The 26,823-nt window shown below is 36.4% G+C and overlaps 1 protein-coding gene across 1 annotated transcript in view; it reads left to right on the plus strand.

The window, feature by feature from the left end:
• Positions 1-26,823, plus strand: part of SLC36A4 (solute carrier family 36 member 4) — an 85,172-nt gene that overhangs the window by 27,747 nt on the left and 30,602 nt on the right. Inside the window, 2 exon segments of the mRNA XM_064409536.1 lie at positions 6,677-6,846; positions 12,103-12,272. Of these exon segments, the coding sequence (XP_064265606.1) occupies positions 6,677-6,846; positions 12,103-12,272 (340 nt within the window).

The raw sequence follows: 26,823 nt of genomic DNA on the forward strand, positions 1-26,823 counted from the left end.
TGTCTTTGTGTATTCTTTGCCTTGTGTTGTGCTGGGCAGGTGTGTCATGGCTAAGGTGATGAGTAGTGCAGCTGTGAAGGTAGCTGCTCTCAGGGCAAGCTGAATTGTAAGGAACTGTTCTAAGGAAAGTCAAGTCATCAGTGTTTTCTCTTCCTTCTGTTTGGATTGAGTGGGGTTACGTTTCAGAAGTGGATGGTTATGTCTTTCAATGATGGCCATGTAAAATGTAAAATGTGACATGCAAAACGCTTCCTGTGTTGGCGTCCTGTTGTTTTTAAAGTGTTGATCCAACAGTGTATGTGTTTGTATTTTCAAGGCTCCTTGTCCCAGGGCAGAGAAATTTTTGTATTGAGTTGTAAAATTTTGTAGGTCCTTAATCCCATTTATTTCCTGTCATACTCATTAATCCTTAGTGGAAATCATTGTAATTTATTTTTTCACTTTTGCAGTAATGAAATTTGCACAGCCCCATGCAGGACCTTGCAATATGTGTATACTTTGTTCTGTGTCCTCTTAGAAACTAAAGCAACATATGGGTGGAGGAGCATTTCAGGTAAAAGATAAAAGACCTTTTGGGAAGATCTTTTATTTTAAACCTTTTGCATTGAAACAGATTGAAGTTTGTACATTTTTTCTCTCTTTCCTACCAAGAAGCAGGTAGGGATAGGTGGGAACTTAGTAATCATTATAACTTATTTTGAGGGGACTTAAATTCAATGTGGGTTTGATCATTGGCTGGCATAAAAATTTAAGTGCCGTTGCAGCTTTGGGAACTTTCATTTTTACCTCCTGAGCCAGAAAGAGTCCAGAAATACACAATCATATTCTACATCTTTATGTATTGTTGCAGTAGATTGAAATATACCCTTCAGCAACACTTGCATTTCTAAGTAGTTTTTTCTTTTATCACTTACCTTGTGGAAATTTTGAGAGTAGAATAACTTATACAGAACATATTAGACCATAGTACTGTGTAGTCTGTAGGCTGCAGTCCAAGTGACTGGAGGCTGGAACTGTCTGATAAATTAGAAACATAATTTTCTATTAGCATTTATCTTTTGCTCAATAAAACTACATACTATTGTAAAGGCCAGTAAAGAATATAACATTTCAGTGATTTTGACAGGACAGATATTTAAAAATATTTTAAAATATTGATGACTGAATAAAAATGCTGCTTTATCATTTTCAGTTTTCATTGGAGAGAAATTTCTTGGATTTGGTTCACAAAGTCACATAAGACACGATAATACACAAACTTGCAGAACTTATTTTAAGTTTCAGAGCAAGCTAAAGATTAAATAAATGTAATAATAAAGTGATAAACAAACTCTTGAACATAATATAAGAAAAAAAACCCTGGAGAGTGCAAAGTTTGGACAGCAAGCTAGGTAAGATTTACACAATTCCTTCAAGCATTGTTAAATCAAGGCCGTCAGAATAGGGTGGTAGATTGGGTTTGGTTTTTTTGTATAGGCAACTAATTCTTTTTCCTGGTGAAACAAGTGGAAAGGGGCTTTACTGGAGTCTGAGGATATTGGTTTTTGGAGTGATTGGAATTGCTCAGCAAATTTCAGAAGGTACTGTGTTCTGTAGTGAGAACTTGTCTTCTGGATTTATTTATTTCATATAAAACTTTTACTATAAAAATTGATGTACAGTCACCATTTGGCTTGCATTTTTCCTTGGGTAATAGTAGCTGCCCTTTTGTTTGCAGTCATGAGGGATCTGTTAAGGAAAATTGGATTGTTTATTGTACGTGTTGTAAATAGTGATGTTCTGTAGCTTAGTAAAGAGTGTGAGCTTTAAAAATGTATCTAAAAGTGATGGAATAGAAGCTTGTTGCTCAAAATATTGCATGGCCTTTTTCTGTGAGGTGCAAGAGAAGGTGCACTAGGACCAGCAAGCAAACATGGTAGTATAATAATGGTGTATGTTGTTATTATTATTTTACTTGAGGTAACTATTTCTCTGCAGACAGTTCCCCCATAGGCTGTGTGGTTGTAAATCCACCTTTCAGTGAGCAGATAAATTCATTGGTACCTTCTGCAGATAAGAAGGAATGGGCCAGGCTTGCACTGTGTTTGTCTGCTGAGGATTTAATATTTTGTCTTTGGAGGTTAGGTAGTAGAATTTAGGTTTACATATCTTGAATACCTTTGATATCAGCTTTTTTGCTTTCACTGAACAGGGCTTTATTTTGCTGTTGTAGGGCTTGATTAGAGATTTTTTTCCCTGAGTAACTTGATAAATATATTGGTTTTAATTTTCCAAAATTCTTGAGTTGTCTCTAGCTTAAGCCAGTCAAAACTTCTATATAGCTGTCTACCTGATATACTTACTTTATAAATGCAGGGGATAAAGGATGGCCATTTTAGTGGGATTTCCTGAGAAATTGAAAGGTGACTATGTATTTCAATATTGAGCATGTCTGCTCTTAAGCTATCCATTACAAGATTAGCTTTTAGTGGCTATGAAAATGAAATAAAAGTTTATCTGATTGTCTGCCGGTCGAAATATCTTGTGCATTTTTTTGGTGCAGTTATATGAAAAGTACAGTAGAGATTTCTGATTAAAATTAGGCAGTCCCCTGCAGCTTATTTGCAGGAAGACTGTGAGTGTAGCAGGGTATTCAAGGCAAGGGGTGAGGAGGCAATGGTATTACTGGGGATGTTTATACCTACTTCATGCAGCTTGAAATGAAGGGGTAAGCACTTTGCATAATGAATGATATCAGATTAGCCAGGTTATTTCAAACATTCAGTTATGATTCTTTGCCAATTAATTATGGGTAGTTTTGAATTTATTTGGTGGGTGAAAGCAAGATGTACTGTGCTTATTTTGCAATTTTAAGAAACCAAAGTTTGATTGTAACTAAAAGAACCTGGTATTAAGTTTCAAGGAGTATAATAGTAGTGATGTGTGAAAATGTCTCAAAAAATGTAGGAAAAACTCTGTGAAGCACCTGACATAGAAAAATGATAGAGAGTTTACTCTCTAGCGAGGAGAAGAAAAAAAAAGGATGGAAATTGAGAAATTATGAAAAGAATAAGCTTAGTCTAAAATATCTGATTTCATAGGTCTTTAGGGCTATGACAGGGACTAGTGTGAAGTGAAGGGGAAAGAGTTTGAAGGAAGCACAGCATGGAAATCAGAAGCACAGAGGAGAGTCATTAAATAAAAAGGTTAAAAATACGTATCTTTGAAACTGAATCTTAACTCATCTCACCTCCTGGTTCCAGAAAGGAAGCAGTAAAACCAGTACTAAAAAGAATTTGTGAAAAGAATCTTGTCTCTTGCATTCAGATGAAATGTTAGGTTTTCTGAAGTCATTGCAAGAGGAGTTGTGCAGGGAGTGGAAAGAAATTTTACAGTGAAGATCTATCCAGTAGCTGCCCACTAGTGACTCAGTATCAGACCAGGCACTGGCTCACATCATATCTCCTGGCAGCCTCTGTCTCCTTGTGAACACTCCACTGATCTTTTGGATCCTGAAGAGTTTCAGCAGCTTAGGGAGCTGGATGATTTTGGTAATATATGTGTTGTTACTCTTTGTCATGCTAATCCTGTGAGTTACAGAACTTTATAGCTTGTCTGGAGTGGGTGATACTGAATACTGTATAAAACCTGGCTCAAGTTCTTTGCATGATTTCTTTGGGGATCAGTTTTACTGAGGGAACCATCTCCTGCAATGACAATAATGAGATTGCTGCTGCTGCTCAGAGAGGGTGCTTGAACGAGGGATGGCTTGTGCTGAGCTGGGCAGAGACACTCTCACCTGGACTGAGTGATGCACAAAAGGCTGCATCAGCATTCTCATCCATTCAGCCTGGAGGCACATGTAGTCCTGATACTAACTCAAGGATAAGATGGGAGGAATTAGCATTTTTAAGTATAATTTCAAGGTCTACATATGTTAAAGTGTCTCTCACCTCCAGTCTCATTATCCTGTATTTCTTTTAGTGTCACATTTTCTTAAACTCAGCAAAAATGAAAGTTGTAACGTTAAAGAGAGGATGATGATATGAGAACATGTGTATAAATGGGTATGTTTTATTCTGATTTACTCATGAGTATACAGGAAATTACATCATTGCATTTAATGAGTAAACTTGGTTTTGTGGATAGTTAAAGAGCAGAATGTATATGCTTAAGAGCATTGTCCTATAATGGTTTTTAATTGCTTTAAATTTTTGTTTTCTTGGAGAAACATGGGTCTTCTGGGTTTAAATGCTAAACTGGTTGGGTTTAAATGCTAAAGATAAAAAAAAATATCTGTATAGTTAGAAATTTAAAAAGAAACTTCTAATGCTTCCTTTGGACTCAAGAACATTGAACACAGTGTGTGCCACTAGTCCTTTACTTCATTTATGAACTAATTTTGAGATAGACAATTCAATGATAATCTTGTGGGCCTGTGAAAAGAACTTTCTTAAAATATAAAAATATTTAAAAGGCATATATCCTGGTCAGAGTCTGTTACAGACCATGTCTCTTTTTGTATTCTTCCTGCTGCTCTACACTCATTTAAAAATGGATTTAATTTTTGAAACTCTTCTTTGTTTAAATTTTGCATTCCCCACCAGATCAAGTTACAGTCCAAGCTCAGGCTCCTTTCTGGAGGAACAACATCAGCAGTAGAGGCTCTGAAATATATAAAGAAATTAACTTGTATAATGCATTTTAATTGAATAGGAATGAAAATTGCCTCTAATTGTGCACCTTTGTAGGGACCTCTTGGTTCCCAAGTGTAAAATTGCTTTTTGGGATTTGAAATATAGGCAAGGTAGGGCCATGTGGCAGTGGTGATATGCTACTACAAGTCAGGAAGTAAATGTCATTGGGTGACTAGGAGGAAAGGAGTAATTGCTGTATAGAAAATAATATGTCAACAATTCAGAGATATCAATTTGTTAGTTAATTAGTGGATGAAATCTGCTTTTTTCATAACTCATATTGCTTAAATAGTAAATATTCAGTCAATTAAAAAGCAATTTTGTATGATGAACACTAGCTTTTACAGGGCAACCCTATTGCACTGAGACTGTTTGTCTGCATTAGCTATGACATAAGTGCTAACCAGGGATGACAAGCTTCTTTAATTAACTGTGCATCATCAAATATAACCTGCATGTCTACTGAAAGATAAGCTGAACTGCCAACTTTATTCCACTGTCTGTATTGCCTAGATCTTCATTAGCTAATTTCATCATAGTGATGCCTTTTTGGGACTAGCTAAAAACAAAGGCCAGACAAAATGAAGAGAATTAAAAGTAGTTATATTTATTAAAGGGCCTTCAGGTACATTTAGGGCAGATGAAGCCCCCAAGGAACTACACCCAAAAATGGATGACAGGTCATGGGTTTCCATACTTTTATAAGTTGGATCCATTTGCATATTGGGGATAAATCTTCCAATTACAGCTTCAGGTAATGGAGTAATTTTACTCCAAGTTTGCTGCCCGCCAACTCACTTTTGTTTACATCTCTTGGGGCTGAGGTGGTAAGTCCTTGCTTCCCAGGCTTAGAGAGGAATTGTTTTGTCTGACCAAAATGGAAAAACAGTAGCTAACACTGTATATGGAGTTTAGAGTTATACACTAAAGAATTGCAGGATTACAAATATATGAAAATAGAAAAGCTAAAATCCTAAGGCATCAATAGAAGCTTGGATGTTTCACTTAGATGTAGACTTTAAGTATTATGTATCTTAATCTTGGACTGTATCCCATATTCAGTATTTGAGATGACTGTACAGTTCTCCTGAAAGAGGTGGGGAAAGTGTGCTTGTCTAGGAGTCTCCATGTACCTTCAGCTGTACCTTCAGGTGATGTTTTAATGATCTGTTTTGCTGGTGAAATTGAAGGTGGGGAGAGCAATATGTGAGCTTGTCACTTGGTTTTACTGCCTTGCCTGGAAATTTTGTCTGGGTATTTAAAAACTTCAGTTGGAGCTTACTGAATGTATTTGCTGAATGCTGAAAAGTGCAAGTAGAAGGCAATCCCCAGCAAACTTCATGCAGTAGTGGTTGCAACGCCTGTGTCTTCACTTTGAAGTGATGGCAGGTCCAGTGAGGTGGCTTGACTATGTGGGGCTCAAAGCACTGTGTTTAGGAAAAGCAGGGCTTAGTGTGCCTGGCCCTGTTTCTGACAGAGAGATGAGAAAGTGCATGGGACTGCATTCTGGTAGTCATGGACTCCAGATTCCTTGCTGGGAGAGCTGAGGCTGTGTGCTGAGGCTGAGCTTGTGTGTCAGCACGTTTGTCTGTGATGGGGACTGACAGAGCAGGCATACCTGACAGGAACAGGAGAAATATCCTTGGATTCTGAAAAATTTTGTTACCAAAAAAAAAATCGTGTTACTCTCATTGCTTATGTATTTTCATCTGAACACCGTAAGTTTCTCTTGGCAGTTTTTCTAACCTATAAATATTGCTTTATGATTCCACACTGAAGTTTTTTTCCAACTAAAATACGTGCTTTTCAATAACTGAGTTTTTCTATTGGGTACAGTGAACACTGTGACCATCCAGACGGTAAAACATTATTGTAGAATAATCTTATTTATAAAATAAGATTTTATAAATTTGGATTTTGCAAGTTGGCATTGAAAGAGGGGAGACAAGTAGTTTTACTCTGAGAACATAAAATGTGATTGAGTCTTCCTGCATTTCCAGGTACTGCCTTTGGAGAACAGAATGAAGGACAGCACACGTTTCCCGCAGGCACTGAACATTGGGATGGCAATAGTCATGGCACTGTACATCTCACTGGCCACCCTAGGCTATATGCGCTTTGGAGATGAAGTCAAAGGCAGCATAACTTTAAACCTGCCACAGGATAAGTGGTAAGTGCTTCTGTGATGGAAAAGCATTCATCTAGAAGGCAGAAATGTTGGAAAGTTTGTCCCATGCCTCAGTGCCATCAGGGTGCTCAGACTTTTAATGTATCCACAATAGAGCTGTGGTCCTAGCCAGTCATTTCTTCCATATTAAAAGGACTTGCATAGAGAGGGTGATCAATGATACTACAAATGCTGATCAACGATATTATAAATCATTCCATCTCTAGAAGGAGCTAGTTCCAGGACTGTTGAAGGAGGGAATATACAGTTTACAAGAAGTTGTCATGCAGTTCTGGAACGAGCTATTTTTACCTTGGATATCCTGGTAATATAGTGCCCTTTTTAGTGTAATCACTGAGTTTAGCAGGTGGCCAAATGGAATAGAAGACATCAAAGATGAACAGGTTTGTAGTTCAAGGGCAAGTCCATGGATAGTGTGTATGATGAGCTCCTATCAGGAGAATGAAGCTTACATTTGCCAGTGTCTTGAGGATACTACAATTTTTTATTTAGCTATTTTTTTAATGTTATGAGGGCTGCACATGTCACATGCTAAAGATGCACTGAAGATGATTTCAACTGCTGTATAATTAGTTTTGTATCTGTTTGTGGATGTATATACTCTAACTATTCTCTAATATAATTTAGTTTTTAAATACTTTTGTCTAATAGGCCTAAAATTAGCTACATCAGCAGTGCAAAAGTGCTAAAACTGAAAACAATTTTAATGTTTTCATTCTGATCAATAATGTTTTACAGGTTATATAATTGCATCTACTTCTTCAGTGTCTGTTGTAGTAGCTTATTAAAGTAGTGAAATCTCAAATTACTGGGGAAAAAACCCCTGCTTAGATGATCTGAATGCTGACTTTTTTATTTGAAAAAGAGAACACATGTAAAGAATGTTCTCAGTTTTTAAGTGTTACTTTTCCACTTTCTTTTCCTTCTTTTCATTCCTTAGAGTCAATGTGAACTATGCATTTTTAATATTCTTAAGAAGTTTTGTTTAATTGCCAGACTGATTCAAATGTTTAATACATGAGAGTATAGAAAATGTGTCTTGAAGGATGAATGATTTTTCATTGCTAGAACTTTAATCTATTTCTTACTGCTTGTTTGCTTGCTTTGTTTTTATACTGCTGTTGTAACAACTGAGATTTGGGCCCTTCCCTTCCCTTCCCTTCCCTTCCCTTCCCTTCCCTTCCCTTCCCTTCCCTTCCCTTCCCTTCCCTTCCCTTCCCTTCCCTTCCCTTCCCTTCCCTTCCCTTCCCTTCCCTTCCCTTCCCTTCCCTTCCCTTCCCTTCCCTTCCCTTCCCTTCCCTTCCCTTCCCTTCCCTTCCCTTCCCTTCCCTTCCCTTCCCTTCCCTTCCCTTCCCTTCCCTTCCCTTCCCTTCCCTTCATCTTCATTATATATATTTATATCCTTTCACATACATACACACACACAAGAGTTTAGCAAGGGAGGGCAATCCCAAGCACAGGTACAGGCTGGGCAGAGAGTGGATTGACAGCAGCTCTGGGAAGAAATTCTTGGGAGTGTGGGTGGATGAAAAGCTCATCATGACCCAGCCATGGGCACTCCCAGCACAGAAAGCCACATGTGTCCTGGGCTGCATCCAGGGCAGCGTGGGCAGCAGGGCCAGGGAGGGGATTCTGCCCCTCTGCTCTGCTCTGCTGAGACCCCACCTGCAGGGCTGCATCAGCTCTGGAACCCCCTACACAAGAAAGATGTTGACCTGTTGGAACACGTCCAGAGGACAACCTGAGATGATCAGAGGGCTGGAGCACCTCTCCTATAACAGGCAGAGAAAGCTAGGGGATTTTCAGCCTGGAGAAGAGAAGGCATTGGGAAGACCTTACAGCGTCTTCCAGTACCTAAAGGAGGCTTACAGGAAAGCTGGAGAGGGACTTTTCACAAGGGCATGTAGTGATAGGACAAGAAGGAATGCCCTTAAGTTAAAGGAGGGCAGGTTTCGGTTACAAATTAGAAAAAAATTCTGTAGTGTGAGGGTGGTGAGGCACTGGAACAGGTTGCTCAGAGAGGTTGTGGACTCCCCATCCCTGGAAGTGTTAAAGACCAAGCTGAATGGAGTTCTGAGTAATCTGATCTAGTGAAAGGTACTACCCATGGCAGGAGATTTCAAACCGGATGATCTTTGAGATTCCTCTCAACCCAAACCATTTGTGATTCTCTGACATTAAAAAAAAATAAAAACCAGAAATCTGCAAATGTTTACTGTATCTATTCTGTGTAATGCAGATGAAAGAAAAAATACTTCTATTTCTAATGTAACATGGCAGTCCTTGTTGTTTATAAGATTAGTGAAAAGCTTGTTTTAAATGGTAGCTTTGGGTTTATTTGTGCCTTAAGAGAAGTGTTACTAAAAAACAGAGAATGAGAGGAATGTGGAATAAGCTAAGGTTGCTACTCACTGTTGCTTTTTATTGTGCTCATGCAAGCAGCAGAATGAACTTTATTCTGCATCCCTGCTGTCTAACAGAGCTGTTCACATAGGAGTTTTCAAATAGCTCTTGGCTACAGTGCAGATGTGATGATGATGATATTTTTGCTGATGACTTTGCAGGCCTAATGCAAGGAAACAGATAATAAAAGAGATGGAAACTGGTGCTCTATAGGGTTGGAAATTGGCATTATAAGTGTAATAACCCCAAAGCTACTCAGGGCACATATCCACAGTTAACAAAGTCATCTGTTTTTGTCCTACCCTGGAGAGTACCCCAGAGCACCAAACAAAATTAGGAGAAGCTGCTAGTGGCGCGCTCAGGGATTGTGATGTACGATGCTGCTGCTGTGCAGGACTGTGGGTCTACCTGATACAGTACTGAGGGACAAATGGTTGCAATTAACTGGGCTAGCAAAACAAATTTCCAGTGAACCGTAGGACAGTATTTTGCTATTTGGTCCTCACATGAAAAGCCAGTAAGTTGCCAGTTCGAACCAGAGGAATTGCAAGGAGCAAAGGAATTTTTTCACAAGACAGACTGGCGAAAGACCTGGAATGTATCTAAGTAGTGAGACTTGGCTTATGTGCTTAATTCCAGCTGGACAACCCCTGTTTAAAAAGAAGCTTTTTCTAATAAAGAAAATTAAATTAAAATTCTGCCACTTTCTGAGTTTTATTTGATGTTCCCATAGATTAATTGACCGGAAGGCATACACAGGCCATAGACTAGTTCAGTTCTTAAGTTTAATTTAAATAGAGGACTACTTGTATTAAAAAAATCCTGCTAGATTGGTGCTTTTGGATAAATGACTTGGTGCTGTACTATTTTAGATGGTCTTTGGAAGTACAAATTGTCACTCAGCATAATATATTACTTAGAATATGTTGAAAATTGACTTAAAGAGTAGATTTCAGTATTTGCAGATGTAAATTATAGTAAATTCTGCATTTGTACTTCTTAGTACCCTTGGTTTGGGTCTCGTAGATTCATAAAATGGTTTCAGTTGGAGAGGACCTTTAAAGATCATCTGTTCTGATCCCTATGCCATAAGCAGAGAAATCTTTCATAAGACCAGGTTGCTCCAAGCTCCATCCAGCCTGGCCATGAACACTTCCAGGGATGGTACATCCGCAGCTTCAGTAGCCTCATTGTAAAAAATTTCTTCTTAGTTCTCATTTGGGTTCTTGTCTTCTTAAGGCTGAATATGAAGGTTCTTTCCGCCACCTGTTCTTTGTTAAGATATAAGTGAGTCTGTGTGCAACAGTTCCCTTACTGTGAATCCCAAAGGTTGCTAATCATACAAACATTGGTGTATTGAAGTTTGACAAGACTTCACATGGGACTAGTTCAGGTGAAGGCTTCGCATAATTATTGCTGTGTTTGGTCTGGCTGTGTTGTTCTGCAAGTTTTGTTGCGCTGCTTGCCAATGTTTCTACCCTTCAGATTGATATAATGAAATCTAAAATGACAAATTGAAAAGAGGTTTAGCACATATGAATCATTTAGATTTTTATTAAAAGGTAGCCTAAGGAGTCATCTTTTTCTGATTGGAATATAATATTAAATTACTAGTAAAATCACCTCGGTAATATAAAAATTATTTTTTTAATTTGGAAAGTTTTAATCCTCATAGAGCTGTAGAAAAATAGTGTAATGGAGATGCTTACTAATCCTGTTTTTGAATATATTTTAGAAATTACTTTTGTAAAGGCTTGGGGTAGTCTGAATCCTGAGGAGTAGAGGTGAATTCTGGGTATCTGGTCAGCTGAAATTTAACCAGCTAAAATATATCTAAACTTCTGGAATAAGGACAATCTTGCAGAACTCTTGTTCCCTCTAAATTTTTAAAAGCTGCTCAGCAGTCAAAAAGATGAGTGTCACAAAAGCAGCAGCTTCCAAACTAGCTACACCATTATGACAGCATGTAAATTGATGCAGTAGCTTTTCTGTCCATTTGAATGTGCCTTTGGCGATTGCCGGAGTTGTGTACAGTGATGGCCAGACCTTTGATACAGATAATATCAGACTTATAAGTCAAAATGTATTTTTAGTTGAATCTTATTTTTCTTTTCTTCCTCATATCATAGAATCATAGAAAGTATGGTGGACAAGAGCTGAGCTGTACAGATAAAAGTTTTGCCATGCCATGCAATTTGGCCACAGGATAAGGGGCCAAAAGCAGTCCTGGCTGGGTTTTATTTACTAATGCAGATACAGACTGTGATACCCAAAGAGAGAATGCTTTAAGTGACCCCTGTCAGGCTTTGAGAGATACAGAGATCAAGGTCCTATTTGTTCTTTCCCTACTCTTGCTGCTGTTTTTATTTTCTTACTTATGCAAGTTGGCTTTGCTTCAGTTGAACATCTTTTTAAGGACTGAAGCAATGAACCAAGCCCTCACCCAAGATTTTTATGTCCATAGAAAGAAAATCATACAAAGACTCAATTTCTGTCAGTTTGCTACAAGTAATGACAAATGATTGTAATTAATGCAGCACGAATTAAAAATATATCTTAATTTTAACCTGTTGGAGACATGGATAGCTCTTTGTAATTTGTTTACTCAGCCACAAGTAACAGTGGTGAGGATGTCTGTCCTTTATTGGAAGACTTACTCTAGTTGGCTTATCTTCTGCAATTTCTTAGGCAGTTAAAATATATTTATGTTTGTTGGGGAAAAAATAATATTTCATATATACATATATATGTATCTCCTTAGGGCCGTTATCAAACAAATTTTTTATTAAGAATTTGCAACTTAAATATTTACATGACTGTAAATGTTTTCAACAGGTTGTATCAGTCTGTAAAAATTCTGTACTCCTTTGGGATTTTTGTGACATACTCGATTCAGTTCTACGTCCCTGCAGAGATTCTCCTTCCAGTTGTCACCTCCAGAGTGAGGCAGAAGTGGAAGCTACTCAGTGAGCTTGTGGTGAGAGCACTATTAGTCTGCTCAACCTGTAAGTATGTGCAGAACATCTATTAAAAAACTTGCTATTACATTTTCTTGGCACCTGCTTGTATAAATACATGTTTTGTTGTTTATTTTTCTGGAGGCTAGAAAACCTGAAATTTTGTTTCAATACTTCACTACATTTTGACTTTTATGAACAAATGAAACTAATATAGTATTTGTATTTTAACCACATTTGTTTTAGTAGGTGTGACCAATTATTTGACAACAATATATTTTTCTGGTAATACCCTAAAGCTGCCAACTGGAAAATAAACCTTTCTCAAATAAAAATTTTTAAGTGAGATACACATTGCTGAGATTTGTCAGCATTTATCTATGTGATCTTCAGTACATGCTTGTCATGGAGAAATCATTTCTGTTTTGTTGATCTGAGGATTAAGCCTAAAAGTGTGCTGGGTCTGTATCCATAAAGTAGCATTGGCAAACATGGATGCCTGGTCACGGAGTTCATGAAGTGCCACTTAGTTTAGGATAATGCTCCAAAGTAGTTTTGCATCTCTACCTTCACTGCCTGTTACTCCTGTTGTTTGTCTTGCTTGACAAGAAAAACAACAGTGCTTGTCCCCTAATCTTCCCTCCTACTGTGTCCCTGCTTTCTCACAGCTGCTTGAGATGTGCTAGTAGGAGTCAGCAGAGCTGACATTGAGTGGTGAGTGTGGTCTCATCCAGGAATCAATACTCCTGAAGATAATGAACTGTGGGAGAAGTTCAGCTTTGCCTTCACAGCTCCCAGCCAAAGCGCTCAATAACATAGCAACCTTTTCTCAAAGACGTTATTAAAATAATTGTTTCTAGTACAAAGCTGGCTTCTTGACTTGACCATTTGTATTGAAATAAGCTGTTAATATCTTAAAAATAATCAAAACTGATGAATAAGTAAAAAACTGCTAAGCCTTGTTTTTAGGGGAAAGTATTGATGAAAGAGAAGATATTAAGTTTATTGTCTCCATTTCCTTGATGAATGCAGTAGCTAATGTACTGGATGATCCCTAAGGATTGTTGTAAAAGAAAACTTTAACATCCACTGAGATCTTCTTAAGGTCAAGCATGTTGAAAAAAACAGTTTAATGTTAGTGCAGTTTAATTACTACAGGAAGCAAAGGGAAATACTGTCAATCTAATAACTTGCAGCTCTGAAAATACATCTGCTTTGTGATACTAACAAAATAAAAAGAAAACCTGGATTTTTCATGAATGATGAAGTACATGTCTCCTGAAGCATCATATAGCCTGTGCTCTATTTCAGGTGATCGAGGCATTAAGATTTTAAGTTTAAGGATATATGAGTACCTCTTGTAATACTTGAGAGACATCTAGATCAAAAAGCTTCAAGGTTCAAAACTCTTCTTAGTGTCTCTTCAGGACTCTGAAAAGTCATCAGTTAGATCTCCAGTCCTAGCCACACCTTGCTGTCATGACACCCTTGACTTCCACTCAATCTCTGTTGCTCTTTATGTGCCCCTTATCACCTGCCCTGATGATATCACAATAGATTTGAAAAGCTAAAAATGTTGTGTATCCAAATTGTTGTGTACAGCCTAAGGCTTCAAGGATTTATAGGTGAAAGATAGTTCCATGTATGTGTCTGATGAGAAGAGTCAGTGGTGAACAGGCTTAAAGGCACATTTCCCTCATTGACTTGGGAAGATTACAAATGACTTCATAATATTCAGATATAGGTTCTTTCCTTAATTTTATCATTAGCCTTTGTAATTTCTGGGTAGTCTGAAAAGGGAAAATGGGAAACAATGTCCAAGAAAAAAAGTAGGAAAAGAAAGGAAATTAGCAATATATATATATATGTAAAGATACATATATAAAAAGATATAGCTATATATATATAAAGATGTAGCATTAGAATGCTCCACCTTTATGTTTTTGAAAAAAAATGTATAGTAAAATTGTACCTAGTGTATGCCATTACAACTTACTTGTGATATGAATCTCTAAAATGGAGCTGCTGAAGTGTTAGGGGTGTTACTGGGATATTTGAGGATATTAACTTGTTTGCTGCAAGGCACAAAAAAGTAACATTAAAAGTTTGCTCTTAAAGGTTTGATATTTGCCAAGTTGTTGTGTGATGTGTTGTATTAACCTAATGGAATTTCAGGTTTTTTCCAAGTGGTTTCTACAACTTGTATGCATGCAGTATCTGCAATACTTTTTCACCAACAATTGTGTAAGCTCTCATGCTTACATTCATCTTCATTTTTCATTGAAGCTCTGGTTTTAAACAGAATTAATTTAAATAGCATCACTTTTCACTTAGCTGCACTTTGTCTAACTGCAGAACATGGCTCCTAAAATGATTCAGAAAGTGTTCCTTTAATAGAAAGTAAAAATCCAAAACCTTTTAAATTGAATTTTAGAAATTAAATGGTTTTGATATCAGTGACAGAGTATGTTGTAATGTCTGGACCATTTAGAGGTCATACACTGATTAAAGGGAATCTGCTTGCTTGAAAATACTTGTTTGAGAAGAGGAACTTCAGCTTTGGTGCTAGTAGCACATTAGCTTTTTAAGAGGAGACATGAAAAATCACTTATTACTAATTCTTGGGGCTTTTGAATTACTCAAAAATTATGTCATTGTTTTATTGTTGGAGTATATCGAGAAACTTTTTTTGGAAGAAGCAGTCCAGGAGTTTGTTGGTTTTTTTTGTCTGATAAGGTTTGTTTTAAGTAAGGACTTAACAACTGACTGGGGATCTAACATACACCCAAAAGCCATCTATGTTGCTTAGGGTTTTTCATTACTTGCTTGCTTACTTTTGGACACCTAGCATTGCAGAAGGATGATCACAAGAATCCTATGCATTTTTAGATTTCCATGTTCTGCTTCCTCTGCTTTTTTCTCTATTTTGTTTACAAGAGACAAACATCTCTTCATCTTTGCTTGGATTTCACTGTAGATGGTGTAGCAAGTTGGAAGATCCCACCATGCTTCATAAATCCTGACATCAATCATTGTTTTACAAACTAGGTGAGCTGAGTGGAGGGGTGAGCTCAGCTTGTGCTAAAAGTCCAGCCTAGAGCTGGAGCCTGGGTTTGATGGATGCTGAAAGCAGGTGGGAGCTGGATGTCTAACTAGCTCAGCAGAAATATTAGAATACTATGGTAGGCTAAATTAGAAATTAGGAACACAGGAAAATAGAAGGAGTAGGACCAGAGTCCCATGGGATTTGGAAAACGCTAGAAGAGATAGGCAGGGGCAATTTTGTATGGGCACTGCCTTGGTATATGTGGTATTTGAATGTCAGATAACCTCAGTGCTTTGAAATATTTGCCAGGGTGGAATTTTTATAAAGTTGAAAGTATTTACCCAGATTTTACGTATTTAAAACACATGTCAACAAATATGGTTAGGATCTGTGTTTGTGGCATTTACTTGGGTGAAGGTTGGACATCATGCCCAAGGTTCAGCTCTTAGCCAAGCCTGTTACATGGTAGGATTGTATGTCCAGCACATTGGGATTAACTGTTAAAGTGTGAAGCTTTTTAAGCTTGCTTCTGAAGGAACTGAACCATCCTGGATGAATTTTTAAAAAATCATTTAATATTTTTTATGTAGAAAGCTGTAGGATTGATCTTTCCAGTGGTCAGCTTGTCTCAGAGAGCAAGAAGAAAACCCGTTTTACTCAAATCAGTTCTGTTATGCCCATTGCTTAAATAAACTGCTGTTACATCATGAGTGTTCTTTCCTCTCTCTGGCTTACTTGGCACTGAGATCATGGTGATTCTGGGAGGGGAAAATTTGGAGAGGTTTTGTTCAGCTTAAGCAATTAATTCTTCCTGTATTAAAAGCTTCAAAATATGCTGAGAATTTGGAGATTGAGAGATGATCTGCTAAGCTTTAGTCAGTGTTAATGCTAAATGGCATCAGACATACTAACTTCTGATGCCTCACAGTAGGAATTGTGGTAAACGATTTAGGATGGGGCAAGACTATAAGTTTCCACTAGAATGAAAATGTAAATATCTCACTGTCTAGCAAAAGCCTCCTCATGCCTTCTGACTGAAGGACACTGAAATTAAATCTGTTTGCTGGATGTGTTGGAAGAAGTATGGGGAAAAAAAGTAGTATTGAGAAAATATTTTATCTGAAAAGGTGGCAGCAAATTCATGAAGTAAGGCAATAAAATAGAAAAGAACAATTCTAGCATTACTTTCATTTTTAAAGAATAAGTTGTGTTTGATTTATTAAAGATAGTAGTGAAAGAAATTTTTTTTGTGAATTGGTAAAAGCTGCTGAAGAATATCAGCAGATATAGTGGAGAAAACTGGAGTTGAGCATTAACAGTATCTTTCATCCACACAAGAAGTTTAGAATATTATTCTTTTAATAGCTTAATTTAGGGCTGTGTTCCTGCAGCCACGGTTTTCCTGTTAAAAGGTAAATTAAGAAATACTGCATTTGCATGAGGATGTGGAGATATCACTTGAATTGTCAGCTGTTTTGATTATTACCTTGAAATGAAAGAAATTTAATTGAAGGGCTGATCCAGCTGAGCATGAACAGAGCTGTTACTGAGCTGCTTGCCATTAAGTCTGAGCTTAGTGTGTAATTTTTCCAAGAGGAGAATAAATGTATTATTCAGTTGAGCTTATCAGTTATGTTTTCTAAATATTTCCCTATTTGAACTGTATCTGGTTTTAGGAAAGAATAGTTCTTCATGCTAAACAATTAGACACAAGATAAAATTATGTTTACCAGATGTCTTACACTGTTTATTGACATTGTGCCAATAAAATACTTGCTTAGAGTAGCTTCAGGACAGGTGACATGAAGGAGTTTTAAGATCTAATAATACATACTCTTAGGATAAAGTAATAATCATTTATATAGAAGAGGCTTATGTATGAGTTATTAGATTTTTTTTTTTAGTAAGAGTTTGTTAATTTCAGAGAGTAATATTAATGACAGAAAAGTGGAATAATTAAATTAGTGATTTAGGAAAATTCCAGATGGGATGTAAAATATTTATATCTGTTCTACTAACAGGTCCATCAAAGTGGGCTTTAAAACAAAATAATTGTTTATGAATTGTCAAAGGAATAAAATCAAATATTTGATTAATTCACTTAATTTTTCCCCACTGTATTGGGGTTTTATCTGAAGCTTTTTCTGGATATGGGGAGCTGTGAGCATAATTCTTGCTTCCAAGTAGAAGATCCTGCACTGTGGTTCTAAGTTCAGAGATGATCATTGGGTGTTTTTTTGACATATGCTTAGGCATGAGAAATAGATAAATGAAATCAGATTCTTTCAACCTTTTTGAGTATCTTTGCAAAAAGAATAAAGGTCTTCATTTCAAGGTTAATATATCCTCATTATAAGTCCTTTCTGTTGATGTGCCATTACAAATTGTCTTTTGAGTTGCCATTGGTGTAGACATCAATTTGTGGACATATAGTAACATACGTGTTTTTTAACAGTGCAAACATTAAAATCTTTACCCAGCTTTAATATATGGATACCAAATACATGTGGTTTGTGATTAATGGTTAAATGTTATGGTTTATTTGAATAAACCATAGAAGTGTTTCTTACTGCTCATTGTTATAGAGACATTAATGTGTGAATACATTTTCCAAATAAAGCTGTAGGGACTAGCAGAATGGTCTAATGTTAGTATTCATCATTGCGAAATTTTGTATTTTAAAAGCTGTATATAGAAAGTTCAGGCTGTAAAGTAAATTCCTGGAAAGCTGAAACAAGTCCTGCTTTATCTGTTTGGGATTTTTTTAAATTACTTTTGTGTATGTTGGACTTCTTCTGTTCTGGTGTTAGGATTCTGAACTTCAGATTTTGGAGCACAGTTCTTTTCTAAAAATATTTTATGAGAAATAAAGAAAAGTATGAGTTTGAATATTGGGCAATTGATATTTTCAAGAACTGACTGGACACAATCCTGTGCCATGTGCTCTGGGATGGCCCTGCTTGAGCAGAGAGGTTTGACCAGATGACCCACTGTGATCCTTTCCAACCTTACTCTTTCTGTGACTCTGTGATTCTGTAATTTGTGATTGAGGTGAAAAATTGAAAATTTGGAAAGATTTATAATAAGAAAATTAAAATGTAATTTAGGGTTTATCTGAAATTTGCTTGATATTTGTTCTGCGACATTTGCTCCATGATTTACAAAACAAATGAAGAAAAAATAGTTTAGCAACTCACTCATGTATTCTGAAGCAGTTGATCATATTCCGGAGCAATACTTATTTTAATTCTTAAATTATTTGCATTAACTTTTAATTATTAATATTTTTAAAAAACAATTTATGATTCCTTTTTGAAGACTCCTTTGTAAATTGTATTCACTTATGGTGAAGTGCAAGTAGAAGGTTCCTAATACTATTTACAGTGTAAACCAACCTGTCAGTCGCTGCTCTGGAGATTTGAGGTCGCGCCTGGCGTGAGTTGCAAAGTGCTCCACACATTAAGACTTGTCTAATTCAGCATGGAGAACTCTGTTGTCTGCAGCTCTACAGCTGCAGTGGCTATCCAAACTGGACTTCTTGGAAGCAAGAAAGAGGAGCAGGTGCTTGAAATGGCCCAATTTGTCTGATCTGGTTTACATACTTGCTTCTGGACAAGTTGAACTGGACCACAAAAGTGCTTATTTCTTTCCTTCTTTGTCATATTTGAAGGAATGTGGGTAAAAAATATATCCAGTATTTGGTATGATGAATTCTTCTCAGGAGGAGTGAGAAGTGATGCTGAATATCATGCTCAGTTGCCTGCAGTTAAATCCCATTTTCCCGTTCTAACAATAATTTTAAAACTAATCAAGCCTGCTTTTATTTTGTAGTTCCACTTTCTATTTTCCATCTGTGTGCTTACAAATATACTGAAGTGATGATGTGAAAATTCTTTGCCCAAATAACAAAAAATATATATATATTCTCTAGCTCATAGACAGTGAACTTTATTTGTAATATTTCAATAATTCATGAATTTGTGTTTCTCCATTATTTTAGCCCATTATATTTCTATGCATGAACTGACTTAGAAGAGAAGGTCATTTATCAGGTTTCTTCTTAAATGTCATACACGAGCCAGTGATTTTCTGTCATGCTTATTGAGTGGAGCAGCTATTTTTGTATGTACCCCTTATGCATTTTACATCTACTCATTGCTTCATAGACTTGAAATTTCCTTTAAGATCCAGAGTTTCCTAAGGGGAAAGTAAAGGATTCAGCAGATGGAAAAACATCAGTTTCTTAGCACACAGTTAAGAGGAAATAGATAACAGTGCTTGACATTTTCAAAATCTCACAATTTTTTTCCAGGACATTGGCATATGTCTTCCTTCCAACACAGAATTGAAAAGGATATGGAGTTCATGGACAAACCAAAAGTAATAGCATGTAGTGCTTTGCTTAGTTGGTTAATCTGAGTTGAGTAATGTTGAATATTAATCTGTACATTTTCACTTGATAAGGTCCCTCAGTGTAGATGTTGTGATTAGGTGTTAATTTACTGCTGCAGAAAGTCTAAGGAGCCTCTAGCATAAATGACATCCCATTCACTTTTTAATCCTTTTGTTTTCAACATCATGTTCAAAAGATTCAGTAGTTTGTTCCTTCCTGTTGTACCCTGCATACCTTATTCTATCTTGATTTTTTTCTTAAACCTGGAAGTTTTCCTAGAATTGACTTGCAATGTGGCCCCAGACCTTTGTTCTGGCACAAACAGAAAAGAGTTTAGGAGACGGGGAGAAAGAAGAATACTTTTACAATATATTTTTATGATATGTTAGTCAAATTAACATCTTACTGCTTACAAATACAGAATGTCTTCTCTCTTGTCTTCCCACCACAGCACATAATCCCATATTCTTCATCATGCTAGCTCTAGCATTCAATCAGAAAAGAGCAGATTTGCTTCACTGATCAGCACAACCCCCCTGTTCTCTGTTTAACTATTTTGTGTATGTTTTCCTTCAGCAAGCAATGGAACGTACTGTGTTTTGACTTGCAGTAATGCTCACTGATAAAACTCTTCTGTTGTCACAATAATGTTATTTTGATGTAAAAAATTCTATGTCTTGTTCTTTGAGGTTGAATGATGTTCTTATTTAACATGTGGTGTTGTGGTAAGGTTATCTCAGCTATAGTTCTTCCTTCAGTTAAAGATACCTTGAATCATGTTGCTGTCCTGCTAAACTGGTGTGAACCTCCTCACTGAAGACTCCTTTGTTCAAAGTCAGATCTCCAAAGGAATTAGATGTATACAATTAGTCCATCAACATTTCCCCCCACAAATGGCTTTGTCTTTGCTGGAATAAAATCAGATGCCATATTTTTGTTCTTACTGCTTTTTTGTTCCCCTCACTGGTACATTGCCATGATCTTACTGGTTGCATCTTCTGTGACCTTTCGGATTTCAACTTCTATTTCTGCTCTTTTTGTAAAGCCTCTCACTCTCGTGTTCTGTGTTTATCCACTACTTATTCAGTAACCATAAACTTTATGTTTTGTAACTTTGCTGCATTTATTTTTCCACTTTTATTTCTATGCTTTTCCCTTTATTTTATGTTTTAATTGTTGGACATAATTCATCTGTGATATCAGACAAGGAGCTGGAAGATTATTAGTATAAATGCATCAAATGAGCCATTACTATTATGTGACAAGTAAGCAACTTGACACGATGTATTCCAGATCTAAAGTCTTAGTGGTGAAGGAAGCTTTTATGTGGTTTATGCAATTATGTGGTTTATGTTTACTTTAATTATCCCTATTTCATAGCTACACACTATATTTCTTGCTGGAAGGCAGAATTATTGCAAATGCTTGCTGCAAAGTGCACCACTGAGAATATGGCAGAAGTTTAATTTTAAGACCTGGTACTTAAGCATATAGACTAGGCTAGAATAATTTACTGTTCAGTTAAATGTACATTCTAAGTGTATGTGGAGTGTGATTTAACATTTTGATCCTGTTTCAAGTTGGCCATCTAGAAATTACTTTGTGGAAGCGTCCAGTGAAATTAGGATGCAGCTCAGAGACATGAATGACTTTTGATTACAGAAGCACAGATTCTAGATTTATTACTTTTAGAAAAAAAGAGGTAGTAATTTTGGACTTCACTGCATTAATTAAAGTCCTGTCTGTCCAGTTAGCTAATTTTTAACAAATTCAAGTCAAAATAATGTTTAATGAGCTAGAAAGAAATTGCAAGGCAGCTAGCTGAGGTTAAGGAAAGGTTAAAGTATCACGAATATCATGAATGAAAACTAAAATTATTCATTTTTGTGGCTCTGTTGAGCTGGATATCTATTTATCTTTGTGCCAAATAAACTATGGAGTAGTGATAAATTAACCTGCCTTTCGAGGATATGAGAGTCTGCTGTGGAATTAGGAGAAACTGAGTTATTTGGCAGTGTTAACATTTATTCAGTAGGAGAAAAGTAACAAGAATCCTTTATATTTTGGGTTATCCCAGGTACATTTCCATGAGTCACTGTTTTAGAAAGGACTTTATATCTTTTTTTAATTGCTGAAAGGAACTACTGTGCCATGTAGCTCTGGTGGTGTCTACTTCAAAGCAGAGAAGAGTACCTGAAGTGTTGGGCATATCCATCTTGATTGTAAAGATGAATCCAGTAAGTCACTGTCCTTTCTCTTTTATCTGTATTTAAAATTTGCCTTTTTCTGTGTTGCATTTATCAAGCTGGAGCTTTTAGGTGCCATTCTTTTGTCTGCTAATTTTAAGGATCCTTTCCTACACATACTTTGTTCCACCTGTTAATACAAGCAGGCCATAATAAACTTGCAATTCTTGTACCCTTTCAGAAACTAGAAAGACTGATTTTAGGAGGCATTGGAAGTATTTTCCAATACTTTGTGTTTAAATTTTTTTACACCCAGTATAAAAGAATGTTAATATTCATACAATCTCTTTCACATCTGTTTAGGTTGGAAGGGACCGTAAGGATCATTCAGTTCCAACCTCCCTGCAATGAGCAGGGATACCTTACACTAGACCAGGTTTCTCAAAGCCATGTCCTGCCTGACCTTGAGCACTTCCAGAGGCGGGGCATTCACAACTTCTCTGGGCAACTTCTAGTGCTTCACTATGCTCTTGAAGAATTTCTTCCTAATATCTAGTCTAAATCTACCTTGTTTTAGTTGAAAACCATTACCACTTGTTCTGTCACTGCAGACACTTCAGAAAAGTCCCTGTCCAAATTTCTTGTAAGCCACTTTTAGGTACTGGAAGGGGCTATGTCTCTCTTCTTTTATCTGTCAAAGGGAAAGTAATTTAAATTGTGCTTACAATAGAGCTGGGCTTAGAAGTACACATTAAAATTTGGGAAGGTATCTTGGAGTCATTGTCCGGAGATTTCTGAAGCCATGAACTCGGTATCCACTGGCAACCAAAAGGACAGTGAAATTGTCAGAAAACAAGATAAAAGTTTTACTGCCATGTAAAACTTGGCTTTCTATGGTTTAAGTGTCAGTGCAGTTCTGGACTCTATTTTGACAAGGACGTACTGGGGAAAGAGAAAGTATGCTGAGAAAAAGAAGTGTTCTTTGACTTCAGCCCACATTCAGCCCTGGGGGAGTCAGTTTCTTATTAACACATGCTGGTAAGTATATATGTCTTTAAAAGTCATTCCTTGCCAAAAGAAAAATAAATCTGATAGTTCAGTGCAAAAATAAATAATACAGTAGCTATTTTCCCCTGTTACTCTTAAAATTTTTATTGGCAATTATCAGAGGAGTAAGAAGATAACTTATTATTTTCATTTACTTTTTCATTCTAGGCATAGTTGTTGTGTTTTGTTTTTTCATCAGTAGTTGGTTGAACCCCATGGAAAAGAATAGCTTAGTTATTAAATGTTGCATATGCATAATGTAGAGTGCTTTGCTCTTGCCACGAGGGAGCAGGAATGACAATAATCACAATAAAAATAAACACACATATTGTTGTGAGCAATTGTTTTAGCTCAAATAACTGTCATTCTATATAACATAAAATTACAGGGCATAAGCACAATAGAAATAATGGCTATGATTAAATACAAAAAAAGTGCTTGATAGCAAAATATAAGGCAAGACTAGAGTATTACTGATTCAGTTACCAAAGTGCAGGGTAACATTTTAAATTTACCAGAGATAATCAGTCTTCAACTTGTTTGCAACAAAGGACTGTTTATAATAAAAAACATGAGAAGTTTTCTCAAAAGGATCTTGGGTCCTGTGGTTCTTGGTTTTCTAACTTAAATCTAAGCGCCAGGAACGTAGAGCAAGTTCATGGAGCAAGTTCAAAATCAATTCTTAGTGCTGAATATTGCCCCTCTCACTTGCCAGCACATGGAACATAGTAACAAGTTACATCCTTAGGCAGTCAAGGTTTCATTTGTTACTTGTTACTGAAGGCTCTTTCTTAGATGAAAGGGAGCAAAGAGAAGTTATGGCTAGCTTTTTTGTAACTTATTTATTCAGCTCTGTCACTTGGAAGAGCTACACTTTGCAAATGAAGATCCTAGAATAACTGGTATGGTTATTTTCAGAATAGTTGATCTAAAGCTGGTTTTCTCTGTGTTATGTTTGCAAACACTAGACGTGCTGAACCTCCTTTGAAACTTTAGAGAAGTCTGGAGAAAGAGTTTTGATGTAGGATATCATTAATATTTGCTGTTCTGTGTTTTGGAAAGGCTTAGCATTTCTGTAAAGCTACCTGCTGGTTTATGTACAGCTATAAAGTTATCCCACAAGCTAAAAATCAAAATAATTTTCTCTAGTAATATTACAGAAAAAAACATTGCAAAATGCATTATGCAACAAAATGGACTATTGTGTATATTCAGATATATGCTTTTGTATTTCTTAATGCAGACCACAAAACATTAGAAAATTTATGAGGCAGACCCTAACCACTCTGGTATAAAGTCAGGTTTGTTGAGTCTCACACAGCAGTAAAGGGTAGGTGAGCATTCTTTATGCTGTAGGCTATAATGTATGGAGGAAGACTAGAAGTCACTGAAATAATAGCTGGAATCAAAAAACATTTATAATAGCTGAAATCCTACTCAGCCTTTTTCCCTGAGTGGTGGGTGGTGAGTTGCACAGCAGCTTTTCGGGCACTAAAGCACCAAGGCACTTCCTGCATTTCTCTTCCAGTAAATGTATTTCTCCTACCTGCAGACCACTTTCCTGTGACCTGTTTGAAATATCTATTGTATTTATATCAATACATTTCAAGAAAACCACTTGCTAGATGCCTCTAACATTATTTTTATCTGACATTGGAGAATTTGGATGGTGTATGTAGTAATATTGTCTATGTATGTAAGAGAAAAATGTGAAGTTAGGTAATAGGGAGTAAAGACATCAAATATATTTGAAGTCATGAACAAAACCCCATGTAATTTCGTCACTGTCATCTTGAAGGAATGACCCATAGCTTTTTTTTTTTTCAACTGAAGGCAGTTTGGCATACCTCTGTCCTTCCACAAATTTCTTGTAGTTGAAAATGGTACAGCATGAATGGATATTGAGCAGTGGGTACTGGACTGGATATTATAAGTTAAAGAAAAAATCATAAATAACAAAATACTGGCTCAAATAATACTGTATTTTACTAACTGAGGGACTTGTAGCTTAGTCAGTTCATTGAGAAATTCCTAGTTATTGGGCATGTAGATGATGCAGGAAATATTTTGGGGAAAATTGGCTGAGAAGTTTGTTTTGCTTCTTTAGTCTTCACAATTCAGAATGCAGCTCTGCTGCAAGCCAGTGGCAGGTGACAGAGCTTCTGCAAAGTGATGTATGAAGTTGAAGTGAAATTCTAAAACTGACTTTAAAAAATCTGCAAGTAACAGAGTCCTGATACTTATGCTTATGGACAGAGTCCATACATTCCTTGCTGGTGTCAATTCCTTAGCTCAGTTAGGAAAGTCATGATACCTTGTTTCTCACTGATACACTTCAGGTAACTACAAAATTAGAGGACCTTAAAGAGACTTTATAGAAGCCAGTGGGTGACAGTATTACCAAAGAGGGATATGCATATTTTGGAGAGTTGGATAATGCACAAGGTGTCAATAATTGCTTCAAGAATCACTTCACTCTTCCGGGTTTCTGAAAGCATAAATCCTGCAAGGGATACTGAACATTTGGAAAATATAACCTGGGTTTTGAGGCAATTCACTGGACCACAGGAAAGGAAAAGATAGGAATTATCTATTGCTGTTCTTCTTCTGCATGAAAACACTTGCTTTTTAAAAAAAAGCTTTTATACTTTCATTGTCCTGTATTTGGAACTCATGCTGTGATCTTCAGTATTGCCTGGGCTATGTAAAATTTCAACTGACTGCTTGTATGTATTGAGAGGGCCTGAGAGAGATTGTGCTTGTATGTCCTTTCAAGGTCTCTTTTTATTACTAATTTCCCAGTTTATTTCGCCATTTTCTCATCACAAAGTTCATTTCTTTGGAATCCCTACACTGTGCAGCAGTATTAAATATTTAATTTCTTTCATGTGCATAGAACCATGGAAAATTGGAGTTTCACAGAAATGAAAGTTTCCTAAGGTAAAATTTCAGTTTCCTAATATAAAAAAAATTTAATGTTTTTGAAAATACTCTGTCATAAATACTGTTAAAATAAAGCATAGGAAAAAGTAATTTTGAAGGAGAAAGACTTTTAATATTTATAAGGATTTCACTTGCAGAAATATTAACTGAAATTATTGGTAATAATAACGCATTTTGAGAGCCTAAGAATTTATAAAACCAGACATAATTTTCAGCTTTTATATCTGAACAATTCTTCCAACCTCAGTACCAGTAGCTTTACAAAACAAAACTCTTTTTTGCTTTTCTCCATTTTGATAGAAGTTTTTCTGTTCTGATTTACTCCTGCATTGTAGGAGTACTTTTGAGCATGGTGTAGTGTTTAAATTTTGGAGCAAAGGAATTTATTAGAGTGTTTAAGCTTTTATTTCTATGAATGTGAACTTTTTGAGGTTGAAGATTTCATTATCTAGTTAGTTACTTTTTGAACCCCAAAGTTGCACTAGAATCTTGAGACTTTTTCAAAAACCAGTGAGTTATTTAAAATGTAATTTAGTTTGACCTTAAATTGATCTGGTATGTACAATGAAGTAATTTACTACAGCTCATGATTTAGAATTGAGTTTCTTAAATGGCAGCTTTTTAAAATAACAATATTGGGTAATTGAGTATATAATTGTAGTTCCCTTAATTTCATAATTCCATAGTCTTTTCAGAAGTTTGCAATTTGGTTTTCATCACAGCTTTTTTAATCAGTGTAGAACTGTAATGGTGCAAACTATGACACAAAGGAGCAAGATATTATTTGCTCTCCAGTGGTGGGTGCTGGTGTTGGCTGCAGCACCACTGCAGAGAGCTGCAGAGTAGGTGATGTGTCTGCCTTACCTCTAACTCAGTAAGGAGGGATCATGGCAAAACTTGAAAAATGCACTGGGTATCTGGGAGCTCCTGGAGGTCATGCAGGGAAGGCATGTTTTGCAGGGAAAGGTTGCACAAAGTAGGGCC

The sequence above is a fragment of the Passer domesticus genome, chromosome 2, assembly GCF_036417665.1.
Source record: "Passer domesticus isolate bPasDom1 chromosome 2, bPasDom1.hap1, whole genome shotgun sequence".
Lineage (NCBI taxonomy): Eukaryota > Metazoa > Chordata > Aves > Passeriformes > Passeridae > Passer > Passer domesticus.